At 41.6% G+C, this 15,604-nt stretch overlaps 2 protein-coding genes across 10 annotated transcripts in view; one reads left to right on the forward strand and one right to left on the reverse strand.

The window, feature by feature from the left end:
* The window catches only part of LOC130196518 (tight junction protein ZO-2-like), a 95,906-nt gene extending 87,184 nt beyond the window's left edge, over positions 1-8,722 (reverse strand). For 3 of the 7 annotated variants that reach the window (XM_056418748.1, XM_056418749.1, XM_056418750.1), the window contains exon 1: positions 8,163-8,721. In XM_056418748.1, the coding sequence (XP_056274723.1) occupies positions 8,163-8,222 (60 nt within the window). In that variant the 5' untranslated portion in view covers positions 8,223-8,721. Of the gene's footprint in view, positions 1-8,162 lie in introns of all 7 variants that reach the window. The other 4 variants (XR_008832262.1, XM_056418751.1, XM_056418747.1 and 1 more) reach the window with 3 other exon arrangements.
* The window catches only part of LOC130196521 (ankyrin repeat domain-containing protein 31-like), a 125,135-nt gene that overhangs the window by 28,464 nt on the left and 81,067 nt on the right, over positions 1-15,604 (forward strand). The window lies entirely within an intron of this gene.

The following is a 15,604-nucleotide window of genomic DNA, read 5'->3' on the forward strand; positions in this document are numbered from 1 at the left end:
CTCGTGCCGTGTTCTCTGGTTGACTGACAGGCTGCTAAATGAGCCTAACCTGTGAGGTGGGAGGTCCTTTGTGATTTACTGAGTGTTCATTGGTTGTTTCTTTACCGAAATGTTGACAGACAAACGGATTGACAAATCACGTTGAAGGTTTCGTGTGACGAGTTCTTTCCGCGCCGCGTCACCCGACACGTCGCCCCTCCGTTCCTCTGTGTATCGGAGGGGCGACGGGAGGAAGGAGGAGCAGGAGGAAACCCGACTGATTAATCCACGAGTTTAAACTGATTTCTGCTCCTTATTTTCGCGGAGAAATAATTGTTTTAAAAACGGAAACAGTGTCAAACCGTACTGCCGCGGTTTAAAAAATAATAATAAAATAAAAAGTTGCGTTAATTGCGTTAAAATATTTTAATGCGTTAACGCGGCCAAATTAATCGCATAGATTAACACGTTAACGCTGACAGCCCTACTCGCAATGCATTGGGTGTAGATTTTAGAATGTGTTGTACATATCTCCGATGTGAGGTCCTCGGACAGGGATGTCTATGTACAGTTTGTAAAGCCCTCTGAGGCCAATGTGTAATTTGTGATAATGGACTATACAAAATAAACTCAATTAAGTTGCATTTTTAGGAAACAGTTGTCAACAAATGAGATACAACCTTAATATGTGTTCTCTTTAAAGATGTTTGTGGAAAGAGAAGACAGCCAGTTAACACAGAGCTGCTCCAAATGCAATACCCGTTTAAGCTTTGGCTATGAACATTAAGTGTGTGTGCTGAATGCATGTTAATAAATACATTTGACTGATTTTCAATGAATACGTTGTATTTTTTTTTTTTACTTCAATTTTTCACTGTGTTTTCTGAAAAAGAAAGGAACGTGCAAAGAAAATAAACATTGATCAAACAGAAGTCTAGCTATATCTGTATCAAACAATGAACTTTGGGAGCAGTTACACTTCGGCTGGTCCAACCTTTTCATGTAATCTCCCTCAAATCCAACTCTGAGGTGGGATCAGGATAATCCTGATTTTTAGGATCAAACTGATCCAGATTTCCCACCAAAGTTTTGAAATACTCAACAGCAGTGTTTAATCCGGATAAAAGGCAGGATTGGATTACCAAATCCGAATCTTCAGGATAAGATTTGCTTTGAAATACCCGTTTTTGGGATCTGATCAGGATTTAATCCAATCCAGGAGGATTAATCCTGGTGGATCATTTTGAAATACCGGCCCCAGGGGACTAGAAGTGACCCGGTGCGGCTCACCAGGATAATACCGATCAGAATGTAAACAATGACAATAATCATTATACAAGTTGTTTTTGCAACATTTCTGCCATGCTTGAGATTTTATCAAATTTTTTAGAGCTCCGACCGTCCGTTTCTGAATACAGGCAAGGGTATTTTAAATTTGATTTACACACATACAATGATGAGAGCTAATAAAATACAGCTTAACACCTACCAAAAAGAGATCACATGTTAATGTTGTTAACAGCTGTCTGTTGCCTTACACTTTATGCAGGAAATGAAAAAGAAGAAAAAAAAGAGCCGATTCAGGTAAAATGGAGGGAAATGACACATGAACGACTGTAAAGCCCACTGAACCACAAAAAAGGTGACAATCAACTCCAACAGCGATGGAAACATGAGGCCCGGGCGGACTCGGTCATTTACGTCTCTTTTTTTCTCCCTGGCGAAACGCTTCATTTGGTGTTGAAGTAAATATATGATGAATAATTTTGACAATTATTCATTTGTTTTTAAACACATACATTCAATATGCTCTTCCCCAGAGCCACCAGACAGATATATTTATCTTGCTGGTCGTAAAAACACACTTCTAATGAAACGCAACAAAGACAATTCAACGAAACCCTCTTGGCAAGTCCCGCCACTGATTCCGCAACAACCACAACTCTGGTTTGGTGGAAAAAAGCCCTGAATCCACAGAGTTCGATGGGCAACGAAAGCCACGAGACTCGATTGAAGGAAAACATGCATTTATTTATTGTAAAATGCACTTTTGAAAATATAACTTGTCTAAACCATTTTCAGTCTTTACAAACTGTGTCTTAGGAGAACATTCTTAAACACAATACCACAGAGCACACGACTCCTCTGAACCTCCTTGCTTGCTCACTCTAAGTGGGCCAAAGCACAGTTGTAATGTTGACTGACCTGATAATGCTCGTGCGAAAAAACAAAACAAAAAAAGACCCAACCATGCTTGAAATAACCTGAGTAAGAACAACTGCCGCTGACGAGCGTCAGCAGGCAGGAGATCAGAAACCTCACGCTGAAGGCGTTAATCTCCGACTCCTCAACAGTCTTTTAGATTAAAAGGCAGAGTCAAAAATGCCAGGCAATGGATTCCATATTGGGTTTGTCGTTATATGTTCGATCCAAGACTTTTCTTTCCCGTGAGGGAAAAAAAAGACAATCCAAATGAATCATGAATTAGCTCCTCAACCAGAAGGCTCATTATGCATTTCTTTGCTCTTGTTGAAAGGAAAGAAGCTGATGAATAAGAATCAAATAGAAGTGTACCTATTTGTATTACAACTCCAGAGTAAATGGAAATGCAATAAAGGAAGAAAAGAAAAATGCATATTTGTGTCCTTGCCTAGAATCTAATCTAAATTTCAGAGACAATATCCTGACCTAATATAGCCTATCCCCTGAAAAGAGGAATAGTAATCTCACATTATCTATTATGCATCAACATTAATCATCAGGAGTGTGTGGGCGTCAACAGACAGTCTCAACAAAGCCACGTCTTCCATTTTAAAAGTTGGCATGAGCCCCAGTCTATATCTATTTACAGGCCTAGATATGAGCACATCTTTTTCTCTGGGCTATTGTTGTAACTTATCTGATGTGTGCATTGCACATTTTGAGGCTATTTTCACTTTTTCTTTTAAATGTCAGATTTTTTTCCTATCAATTCTTAAAAGTACATAGATGCAAAGTAAAAGTACAATAGGAGTAAATATGTGACTGCAAGTTAAAGAGCGGTTTGATAGCTCGTGTTGTCCGGTGCCGGATCCGATTATCTTTATGTACGATCATGGGAGCTGCGACTGAATTATTTGATTCACTCATTGGAGGATAACTGTGGCAGCGGGGTGTGTTTAAGCTCGGCTGCAGAGTGGGTGGAGCGGGGGTGTGGTTCAGGGAACGGTGTCTGATTGTCATCAGCTGGTCTGATGACAATCAGACCAGCTGATGACAATCTGTGTTTGTGTATCTGCGAGGCTTTGTCTCCATAAAGGAGCTGGACAGGAGGAAGATGGGGAGTGCTGAGCAGAGACACTCAGTGCGGTTACATGCAATCGAATTATTGGCTTAGTCGGACTGAAATCGAATTATCCGTTTCATGTAAACACCTTAGTCGGACTATGTGCGGTCCGACTTCGGTCCGATTAACACCCCTGGATAGCTCGGTCCGATCCAGTTGATAATTCGACTCGCGGCATGTAACTCTGAATTGATTCGAACTGGACTTTGCGTCTTTGCGCATGCTCGAGATCCGCCGCCTCCTCCCTCCCTCCCTCCCATGTCGTGAGCCGGAAGTCGAAAGAGACGATAAATTAAATTCTCTGTGTACCTTCGGCGACGGCGTCTTCTCTCCGTTATCAACTCAGCCAATAGTGCCATTTGCATTCGCTGTACTCCTATTAACACCATGGAAAAATAGTAGAGGGATGTAGCTTCGCCTTGCTCTCTGTTCGCCATCTTTCTCGAAATGTTGTTGTTGGTGGTGGTGAAGAGGTCAAGCGGAAATGGCTGTATCACCACGAGTTGTAATGAAAACAGCGCCACCTATCGTATCGGATATGACATGCTTTCGGCCAATGATTCGAATTACTCACTGCCATGTATATTAGGATAACAGCAGATCCCCCAAAAGATAGCATAGTCCGACTAAAGCAAGATTCGAATTATACCATCATGTAAACGCACTGAATGTCTGTGGTTGGAGACAATAAAGGACATTACAAAATATCACTCTGGCTGCTCATTCCATGTGGCTTAAAGGGGGAACCTACCAGTGACGGCTTGACACCTGTCACACTGCCAGTGTGACAGGTGTCAAGCCAAGGAAGAGTTTATAAAAATAAGTCAGACTTTTGTATGTTAAGAAAAGTCCTGTATATAGATTTCCCCAAGAGTTCCAGGAAATGAATGATGCAGATGTGTTCCATACATATCTGAAATCCCCTACAATAGCAATCAAACAATTTTAATGTATCAATTAGGACATTTTTCAAAGTAAAAGTCCTAAATGTTTAAAGAAATCGGTAATTTCTTTAATGTTTGAGTTGCTTTATATATGTATTTCCTCATAGTCCTAGGCAATAATGCTACACAATAAATAAAATGCTTCAATCGACACCGTGATCGGTATTATCGGATCGGCAGATACTGATTTCAGTGATCGGTGATCGGTATTATCGGTGATCGGCAGATACTGATTTCAGTGATCGGCACCAAAAACCTGATCGGTGCAGCTCTAGATAACACAAGTCGAACCGGAAGTAAGCCAGTCGGGGTTGCTTAGGTCTTCTTCTTTGGATCGGGCTTACTGAGGCACTCCAACAACATATTGCCGGCCTCTACAGTTTGTCATTAATTATCCCTTTAACGGTTATTTGTATATATTTTGAAACCCTGTGCAGATATTCCATTAGTTTCCTCATCTAAAGGCCAGTTCCAGTGGAAACCTGTGGTGCACATGCTCAAAAGTAGTAGTGAGTTTATACTGAACAAATGGCCCAAACCGTTATTATAATTAGAGATGCACCGATCAGGTTTTTGGTGCCGATCACCGATCACTGAAATCAGTATCTGCCGATCACCGATAATACCGATGACAAATCAGTATCTGCCGATCCGATAATACCGATCACGGTGTCGATTGAAGCATTCTATTTATTGTGTAGCATTATTGCCTAGGACGATGAGGAAATACATATATAAAGCAACTCAAACATTAAAGAAATTACCGATTTCTTTAAACATTTAGGACTTTTACTTTGAAAAATTTCCTAATTGATACATTAAAATTGTTTGATTGCTATTGTAGGGGATTTCAGATATGTATGGAACACATCTGCATTATTCATTTCCTGGAACTCTTGGGGAAATCTATTTACAGGACTTTTTTTAACATACAAAAGTCTGACTTATTTTTATAAACTCTTCCTTGGTACAGTAAAAATGTTTTAATGTTAGCATAATTTAAGCTAAATCTCAGAAACGATCTATAAAGATACAAAATCAGTTAATCGTTTACTTTTATATGTTAGTGTTTGATTTGTCGACATCATATTTTGATAAACGGATGTTGTTTCACGTGGTTCTTTCCGCTAACTTTGCAAAACCGGATGTTGTGTCACGTGAATCCTTCCGCTAACTTTATCAAAACCCTCGCGCGCTCCTGATCGAATGCGTTTACCGTCAACATCAGTCTATAGGGGCAGACATGTAATTGTCGGCTGAGTTGACCCAGAGATTCAACTCGGGGGACGGGGACACCGCTCGGTGCGTGAGGATCCCCTCGTGGACCTCTGCGGCCCTCGCCGGGCGCATTGTCTCCGTGGCGCGGCGATTGAAACGTCTCTGATAATTCTCGCAGATGTTACGTCATCTGATCGGCCGTTTTGATCGGCCGTTTTGAGAACGCCGATCAAAACCGATAATGGGAATATCGGCCGATATGGATCGGCGCCGATCAGATCGGTGCATCCCTAATTATAATACATAATTGTATATAATATACCATAGTAAACCTTTTGGTTTCTTTAGGGTTCTGTCCTACAAAGAATAGTGCTAAAACTTTAATTATCATCATAAAAAAATATATTGCAATAATTATCTATGTGGATTAATAAATAAATTGTAAAAACATTTGTGCCTGTAATAAAGTACACCTTTTGACAAACAAATATTCAGTCCATGGATACAAATACCAGACAGGAATGTGTTGGTTTTGACAAATCAAGGTCCAATACAGTGGTTCCTTAACTGGGGGAACCAATGGAAGGGGAAACACAAGATGTATCTGAGGGGGTCGCAAGATACATCATGACACTCATTGTTTATATTAGTTTTTCAGTGTGAAGTGTTTGACTGTCTCCCGAGAACACAAAGATTATTCTGGGCATCGACGCCCACCCCCACCACCATCTCCATGGATATAGTGTGCCAGTGTACCGCCTGTGTCAGCAGAGTACTTTTGGGACACGTGCCAGGAATTGAATTGCTCCAACTGTTTCGCCGGCAGCTGCGTGCAGACGTCACTCCGGCTCGACTGGCTCCTCCACTTTTGTGAGAGGACAGAATGGAGCCGGCCAACGGACTCCCACTGAATCACGGCGTGACCGTTTAGAAGCCCGGGCTAACTGGTGCGGCGTACGAGGGTGAAATGCTTCTCTCAGAGAGAAGAGGACCCAGCTGGAAACATGATTTCATGTTCCATAATACATGAAGGTATGCCGCGGTGCATTCGGTTGTCTGTGCGAATGTACCAACTGGATAGGACACGGCTTGGGAGCAACGTTCAGCACGAGTTTGTGTTTAATTTGTTTTATTACATAAGCATCTCATTGACAAGAAAAATGTGCTCGAGATTGAGAGAAGAAACTTGCTGTATTCCCCGGGGGCTCGTCTCCTACACTTCCACTGACATCTCTGCTCTTTCTGAGCTCCCACATGAACTGAAAATACAAGAGATGTTTTACACATAAAACCCCTTTCCTACTGGGAAAAAAAACCACAATCATCATATGGCTTTGTCGAGATGACTCACTTCAGATGGTCCAAGGTATTTACCGGTTCTAATTGACGGTGATCGAAACATGACACCCGGGTGGACACGCCATGGGGTTTAAGTGAATAAGAAAGGACTGGGCAATTGCTCAAATGTCTTCACGAACAAAACATACAATGAACATGCTCCACCTCAAAGCCGCCAGACGACAGTAATTCCACTTTTTAAAAAACCCTTTCGTCAAAACTCCCCAGAAACTAAATAATCCTTTGTTTATCTTTTCACTGTTCCAACAATCAGCTATTCTCCGGGTCTCCGCCGGGACATTTCCACTAGTTATTGTTTTCACTAGCCTCGTTTTCCTGGCATTAAAAACACATGGAAAACATGTATAAAAATGAGTATAACGGATACTTTAACTGCTTTCACTTATTTAGGATTCACCTGCATGCATTGTCTCTTCAAATTAAAGAGTTAAACTCCTTTCTGTTCGAACACTTCCTCTGACATTTGGGACTGTCAATCAAATGACACTTCACTCTGCTTAGGGCACACGCTTACAGCCACCTCAAGGGCTTGCATTTCCATAGATAATCAAACAGCCTTCTGGCTCACGTGCCCCAATGACACTTCCACACCTTTTATACTTCCATCTTCACATGATACCCAAACCGATACTTGCCCTACACCAAGGCTTGAACTTCGGCTGTAATTGTCAAAGTGAAGAATTACATGTTTTGTTTCATTTATCATGACCCACTTGCCACATTTACGACTGTGGCCTTCCAAATTGGAGGCGCAAAATGGGTAAATGTGTATCCTAAATCCTGTGCACGATTACAACGTTTTTCTTCTGCAGTTGGGGTGCCTTCATCTCATTAAAAGGCAGTATAACATCGTAGCCAATGTCATCCACTCCATCACCCTTCTGGGTCTACCAATTACAACCAGTGACTTTATAATCCCCCCAATCAAATCACATGTCAATCTGGACCGGATTACAATCACCTCCCTGCAGGGTGTCAGAGATTGAGGCTAAAATTCTCGCGGGCTCCTCACCACTGCAACGCTGTACAGTCACTATTACGTAACCGGGCTGTACATATTGGCTCTCGTGAAGCACAACAGGTGTAGCTGACAAGCTGCTAATTGGCCCGCGTGCACCTCATAGCTCCAGGAACGAAACCTCGCGCTCACTTTCGGCAGACACGCAGGAAAAAAAGCAACGCACGCGAACACACAACTTGGACAAGTCGAACCATTCGACACAACAACAACACAACACACACATACATACACACAAAAACGTACAAATGTTATGGCGAAGTTAACGACTGGAACTTCACACACGGCCAAACGCTGCGTGCGCCACAGCGCTACTTACGCCGATATGTTCGCTCTTGCTCTGGTGAGAGGCCAGTCTTCCTCCGCCTTTCACCGGCATCCTACTTCCTCGAGTCGGGGCCGAACAAGCGGTCGTCGCGGTTAAAACTCCACACACAAAATTATTACCAAAAAAAAGTTGAGCCGTGAACAGCAGTTTGCGTCTTGTGGCTAGTTTTTGAAATGGAACATGTCTTTTTTTTGTGACAGCCCCGGGCCTCCAGCTCCGCCCTCGCCGCAGCCAGTGCTAGTGCTCCAGCCTCAGCCTACGAGGAGCCAGCGGGCAAAAAGAGGGCGGTGCGTCCGTTGCAGCACAACAACATTGTGGTGGGCTCGCGTGCACCGCCGTTACAACAGCGCGGCAATCACGGAAAGAAAAACAAAAACAACCCCGCCGCGTTTCCTGTTTCTCTTCATTGGAGACGCTGGCAGTTGTTTTGCTTAAGGTTGCAACACCTCGCGAATCCTCCCCTTTGGAAAGGTGGTGAACACCGCCATGGTGTGTGGTGTTTACGGGCCGTGGGAGTGTCGATGGAGCTGTGCGTCTCCACGCGGCAGCAGTGCTCACTGTATACCAACTCTGCACGCTTCACGGCTCCGTTTCCTGCTGACGCTCCCGACATGAGTTGATTAGTTGTTTTACTCATTTGAAAGAAGATTCATTCCGTAATAATGTATTTTATTTTATCTTTCAGGGATAAGCAAATGATTGAATATGTTGGATTTCCCTTTCATTTGATTATTAATTATCCCAGGACTATTTAGAAAACGATGTGTTTTTATTTATTTCCCTTATGTTTCCCCTTAATTTTATTTTCTTAATATATATTGCCAATATGAGTATTGTATGTATCAATGGAATTGTTTACACATTTAAATATGTGGGCTGGAACAGATGACATGGTGATTTGTTATTATTTGCTGGTGCAATCTGTTTCGATCGTGTGTCTATTAACACGTGAAAGATGAAACGTGACATTCATAAATGGGTGGGAGAAACGTCTTACTGGCCTCCCCAAAGTCTCTATGGATGTATTACATATTTGCTCTTTCACAATACCCAGGAGGCTTTGAGAATGCAGATTCGAAGTTGCCCAATATGATCATAGACAGGATAACTATTAGTAACTAATCTGGGTTGTGAAGTGTTTGTTGATGGCAACTCCAGTACAGCCCCCTAGAGGGGACATATGTTGCTCATTTCCAAGTTCATACTTGTAATCCAGGTTTCTTCTAGAAAATGTTGAAATGCTTTGATGTTAAAATAAAAGACATCATTTGTTCTCATACCTCGTCAAAAGGTTTGGTCAGTGGCTCTAAAGCTTGCAGCTATTACCCTCCAAAGACCCCATGACGGCTTGAATATTTAGTTTTTTTCAAAAATAAACTTCAGTCTTCACAGGAAAGGCGACAAAACCACTATTTGTGTTTTAGAAAAGGAACGTAAAAGACGTAAACGTCACTGACCAATGAGCCCTGTGACCAACGACACTAACGGTGGGACTTAAGTCCTGTAGTGGTTTGACCCTCCCTCCCGCCCTTTCTCCAGCTTGAGACCTCGTCAGTTGCTTTGAACGTGTAATAATGGCACGTTGTGTTACAGCGGCGCTAGTTGCCGGCCCGGAGCATCTCATTCCGACCCTTGTTCGTCGGCATCAGAAGCCGAGCAGCAACGATCGACCGTTTCATTTGACGCGCCAGGAATTTCTGAACCCTTCCATTTTAGCACCATGCCTCCTAAGTCCCTCTCCTGAAAGAGCCCAGGAAATGCCTAAAAGGGGACGTCTCTTCCGAACCAATTTTCCTTGACCTCAATGGAAAAATGTCATAGGGGCAAGGAGGAACGTAAAGGAGACTACGTGAGGAGTTAGGAAAAGCCAAACCCACGTTGCTCAAAGGATCCGACTGCACTTTTACTAAACTACTTTGCTGGCGGATGTCGCTCACGTAGGTCTGCCGTGTCGGGACTACAACAAAGGAAGAAGAAAGGCAACTTAAACATGGTCCCATTGAAATATGTGACTATCGTATAAAGAGCTGCTTCCATGACCGGAGAGAAACCAGAACGCCTTCCTTCCTGCTGCTGTCAACCCTGCTTCCTGCTGCAATATCAATAAAGCTTTTCAAGATCAATGTTTCCTTTGGGCAATAACAGTTCGGTTATATTTAGCTTTTAGCTTTGCTTTTTTTAAATAGTTTTTTTCCTGATACTTGTTGTCATTGAGAATGTGCATTGGTTCATTGACAGTTTGCTATATTCACATATTTATTTCTAAAGAATGGCCCCATGTTTCCTATGCTAAAGCAGTTAAGGGCAGGAAGCATTGAAGCTCCTTTCTTTGGCATTTAGAAAACTCGAACAGGTCTTATGACGGTCGGCCACTTTTATACTTCCAGGTCCTTTTCACTCAGTTAGGAAACTTCCAAAGCAGTTGTTGGTTTTCTTTGCAGCCATATCCAAAGTCACCTTATTTGGATCGTGGAGGAGTGACATAATGCTGTATTGAAGACAACTTGAAACTAGAAATTGAGAGCCTAAACTCTGTTTACAATGTCGGGAATAAATCAAGAGAAAAGTCGAGTCATTTTTTCATTTTCTATACAATCTGACTTTCATTTCAACCGGAGAAGAAGAGAAATGCGGACTACATTCACCATCAACACTGATTGGACAGCCACATAAAAGGTTATTCTTGACCTTTGCTCTTTACTGTACTGATGCTACTGTAAAGCACTATGTGCCCTTCATCACAAAGGTGCTTTAGTTACTTACTAATTGGATACAATTTCCAATATTTTGTACACACACAAGTACTATAAAATCCCAGCATATCATAGAAGTCATACACCTACTGTGACAGATTGTTTTCACGGTCTTCGTTCATATTTAAATGTCAGAGTGAAATATTTCACTGCCATGTTCGAGCTTTTAACAAGTTAATTTTCTTAGAGTGTCTTCGCATGGACACAAGTAACAAATAGACATACATGAAACATGTGACAGCCACTTGTTCAATGGCGTTGTTGTCACACCAACACATTAATTCTTCTCGCTGAGGTGCTCAATCTGTCAGCACATCCATTATCTCCTTACCTTGAATCTCCAGGCCAGATTCTCATCAAGCGTTAGCTGATATGCCAATGAGTGGGAATGTGTGTGTGCGTGTGCGTGCGTGTGCGTGTGCACGAGCAAAAAAACAACTTGCTACTGGGCCAATCATGCATCAAAGAGAGCCCTCGCAAGCCGGGCAGTCACAGAGAGGCAGCGACATCTAGAGGCCGCCGGGGGAAACGCACCATACGGAGGACGAGAGAGAAGACTGCCTCGTGTTCAATTATAATTAGAGGGTTCCAATTTGTTAAGATTTTTTTTGACGAAAGATAGAAATAACTTTGAATTTATTTCTCAGTGCATTCCAAACACCGGTATATGGTGTGTTCATAACATTACTGTCATGTTAGAAACTTATACACAAATTGCTTGTAGTCCCATTTAGAATGTGTGGTAGTGGTGCACTTCAGTCTGTTTTGTCCAAAATGATAACAAGAAATCTACCGGAGACTTCAGTATTCAAACTTTTTTTCCACAGATGAAAGAATGTAACTTGACCTTGGACGAATCCTTTTATCCACAACTGTTTCAAAGATTAAAATGAATGCTATGAACTTTAAACAGTTATTCTGGCAAAACCTTCTTTTTCACCTGAAAATAAAAACAAATAAAAATCTTACTTGGGGTGCATAGATTTCACATATTTTAAGATGAATTATTTCACTCTCTCTTATTGACTGAACATGTGACAATGCATCCCACCTTTTTGTTTATTGCCTTGATATTCATATTAGAAGACCTCAACACTGACATTATGACGGATAAATGACATAATATGAATGATGGAACAAATGAACAAAAGGTTTCTTCCCTTTTTTTCCCCGTGAAGGGTTATTTGGGAGTTTTTCCTGATTCGATGTGAGGTTTTGGGACAGGGATGTCTATGTGTACAGATTGTAAAGCACTCTGAGACAAATTTGTAATTTGTGAAAATGGGCTATACAAATAAACTGAATTGAATTGAAAAAGGTTCCATTATTCAAACCTTTTATTTTGAATTATACGACATTATCATTAACTTGAATGTGTTTTAACTGCTAGTGTCCTGAAATAGAATTGTTTTTCTCACAACTCTGTCGTTCAGAAATATCCCACTGAGGCCAGATGAATGTTCTCCAGCCAGTCTCACTGATGGAGGCTGATGAAATCTGTTGTGACAGACCGAGCGAGAGAAACATCACACACTACTTCAGGATCAGTTCGTCATGTGGCTCAATAACAGCAAATGTTACAACTACTACTTCTGCAGCTCTCAGTGATATTGATCAATTGCCAGATTTTGCATTCTTTTAATTCTGACAACGCATTCTGTATCTGTGCTCCATGATACAGCGGTGAGTGCTGTGTTAGCACTGGGGTCAAAGGTTCCCTGAGGGGGGCACGGAATGAGAGACGACGGGGTCAATCAAAATCGAAAAAGGTTGATCGTCTGAATGAATGGGCGAAGCACGGAAAATCTGCCCGTGAGATTAGGAGCCACAGTGAACACTAGAGTGGGAAAAACCTTATGGTTTATCCTGTGGGGATAAGAAATATAATTATTTATGCTAAATCGTTACCTTGCAGTCTTTTATATATATAATATAGTTTATACTATAAACACTTTTTATTATTTTATTCACGACCAAGTACGACCTCACATCGTACCAAATATGACCTGCCCCTTAGTTTATATGGCTCTTACGTGGTACGTTTTCCGTAATGAATTAATCAAATTCCCTCAAAAAGTGCAACATTTCTAAATTCAGAAAAATAATATATCGATTTAAAAGGTCATCGAATAACTATTTGCTATGTAAAGATAGTTTAGCTTTCTTGTACTTAGAAACGTAGAAACATAATTTGACCATGCCGATGACAAAGAAAACCTTTATAGATCATGTAAACATATTAAATGTATTTATTGTCCGCTTTTTCCGCTTAGCTGTGTACGATTATACCGTGGATGTGAATGTGAGTGTGTGTGTATGTGAGTGTGTGTCCTGTAAAACACTGTAACCTGAAGCGTCTCTGTAGCTGCTGAGTCGGCGCTTTGATCTGCATACGGATGTGTTCAGACCCAGAGCGCTGCCTGCCCCACAGAAACAGAACGGAGAATTGAGAGAAGGCTGTTGAGGTGTTAGTGCATTACTCATATTTCCACAAGAGTTTCTTTATGGATGTTTCTACAAGGGATGCCGCGGCAAAGAATATGAATCAATCCTAGGAACAATTTCCTAAATGGAACCGTGACGCAGCTCGAGGGCCAAGCGGCGCATCGATCCATAGACTGCTTTCATATTCCAGATGAGATTTGATTTCCCTTCTTCCCTCCCTGTTGTGCTCATAGACAACACACATTTTCTGTTTGAAAACAGCAAGATGACACAGACGTGTTCCAAAATTATCAAAACTTTTGAACACCTGATAAGGTGTGGCATAAAATAAGTGGAAGCAAGCCTTTGAGGATGATTAAAAAAAGAGAGATGAATGGAACAGTGCCATGGAACACAAAGGATTAATGTTCACGCAATAAACATGACTTTGTTTTCTTAATTATCATATTTCATACATGGTAATTCACCTGCCATGTAAAAAATGACATGGTTCCAAAAGATCAACAGTTTTGTACTCACTGTCACCAGATTGATGCTCTACTACTCACTACTACTACTCAAATCACTACTTAATGTGAGAGTTGTCCCTTGATTTCTTGTGCGTATAGGATCTGTAGACAATATTTCTCAAGCTGCTTTCTGGTTTTCTTTTGTAGTCCGAGTAGCGTGACCAATCACGTTTGAGACAGTTTTGGTTGAATGCAGGTTTAACGTCGATTTGGAGAGAAGAAGAAATAAAGGCAGATAGCATCAGTCGAAATGTGATCCCGGATGGTAAATAATGACACACACAAGAAATGATTGGCTATTGCCCCCAGAGGCTAAATCCAATAGCCGACCGTTAGCCAATGGATTGAGTGATTGATACTGATGCATCAACCAATTGTTGTCTAGTCAGCACTATTTTTTAAATTCTCAATTAGCTGGTGGCTGCTAAAAATCACATCTAATATGCTGATTTGCATTTAAAAAGTTCTGCTCCAGACCTCCGGGCTCGCTGGTGGTGTCGAGGGGGCAGTCTTTCGTGGCTGTAAGGCCATCATCCTTTACAGAGGTACTACTGCACTCGATTTCCAACACTTTCTCGTGCAATATTCTGATATTGCACGTCACTATGTTTTACATTCAATAATCATAATAAGGCTTAGACTTAAAGCGTATTTAAAGGCGGAGTTTGTCATTTTAATCCAATACAAATTCAGCAAATATCCACTAGCTGTTCATTCTGTGCGGAATGAACCAACAAATAAAAAATCAAACGTGTTGATACACAGCCCTGGCTCCTGCGTCTGCAGTGCCGGGTGCGGCGTCACAATTCGTGCAGTTCTGAAAACCTTCTCTGCTGAAGTATAAATTAGCCGTTATTCAATATAATTTCTAAGGTAGGAGGAAAAAGACTTTAGAGCTTAATAAGTGCATTAAGCTTAATAAAAAATCTAAATGGCTGAACATGTTGAACAAGTTATTGTCAAGGTCAATCAAAAGGAGTTAGTTGTAGTCCTTCAATCAGAGGATCGGCAGTTCAATCCCTGGCTCCGCTAGTCCGTGCTGATGTGTCCTTGTGCTAGACACTTAAACCCCAAATTGCTCTCAAATGGATATGAATGGTTAGTGAGAGTCCTGATCGGCAGGTGGCATCTTGCATGGCTTATGAATGGTAATGATAGTGTTGAAGCGCTTCGAGTGTCGGAAGACTAGAAAAGAACGATACAATTCCAAGTCCTTTTTACCAAAGAGCTGGTGCAAAACTCTATCTATACTATACCTGCTTTCTTGAGTTTGCTATTGCAAAAGCCCTGCTTATGGTGCAAGGTAAATTACCTCCCCTACTGTAGAGATAAGTAGGGTTGTTCTGCTTCTGGAGAACCAGGAGGAGAAAGGAGGACAGGAATGAGAATCAATGTTCGCAGGAAGATGAAACCTGTGAACGTGAGGTCTGACCCCATCACACTGATGCAGCATCAACCCGGGCCAGCCTATTGACCAAACTGGCATGCTGGAAGGTTACAGTGGAGCTGACGGGAAGCTCGCTGCCAAGCCTCGTGCATGGGAACAGCACACATTCTAACATACCTGTCAAACTCAAGTTAAAGGTCAGTTTACAACATAAAAATGGAACCTATTGAAAACATAAAAAACGTTGTAAACATGTGTATTTACCCAATGCATAACACCGCAAAAATGAAAATGACCACTGAATTGGGAAATAACTTTAAGTGTAGTCGCAAAATAATA

Source organism: Pseudoliparis swirei, chromosome 7 (genome assembly GCF_029220125.1).
Source record: "Pseudoliparis swirei isolate HS2019 ecotype Mariana Trench chromosome 7, NWPU_hadal_v1, whole genome shotgun sequence".
In the NCBI taxonomy this organism is placed as follows: Eukaryota; Metazoa; Chordata; class Actinopteri; order Perciformes; family Liparidae; genus Pseudoliparis; species Pseudoliparis swirei.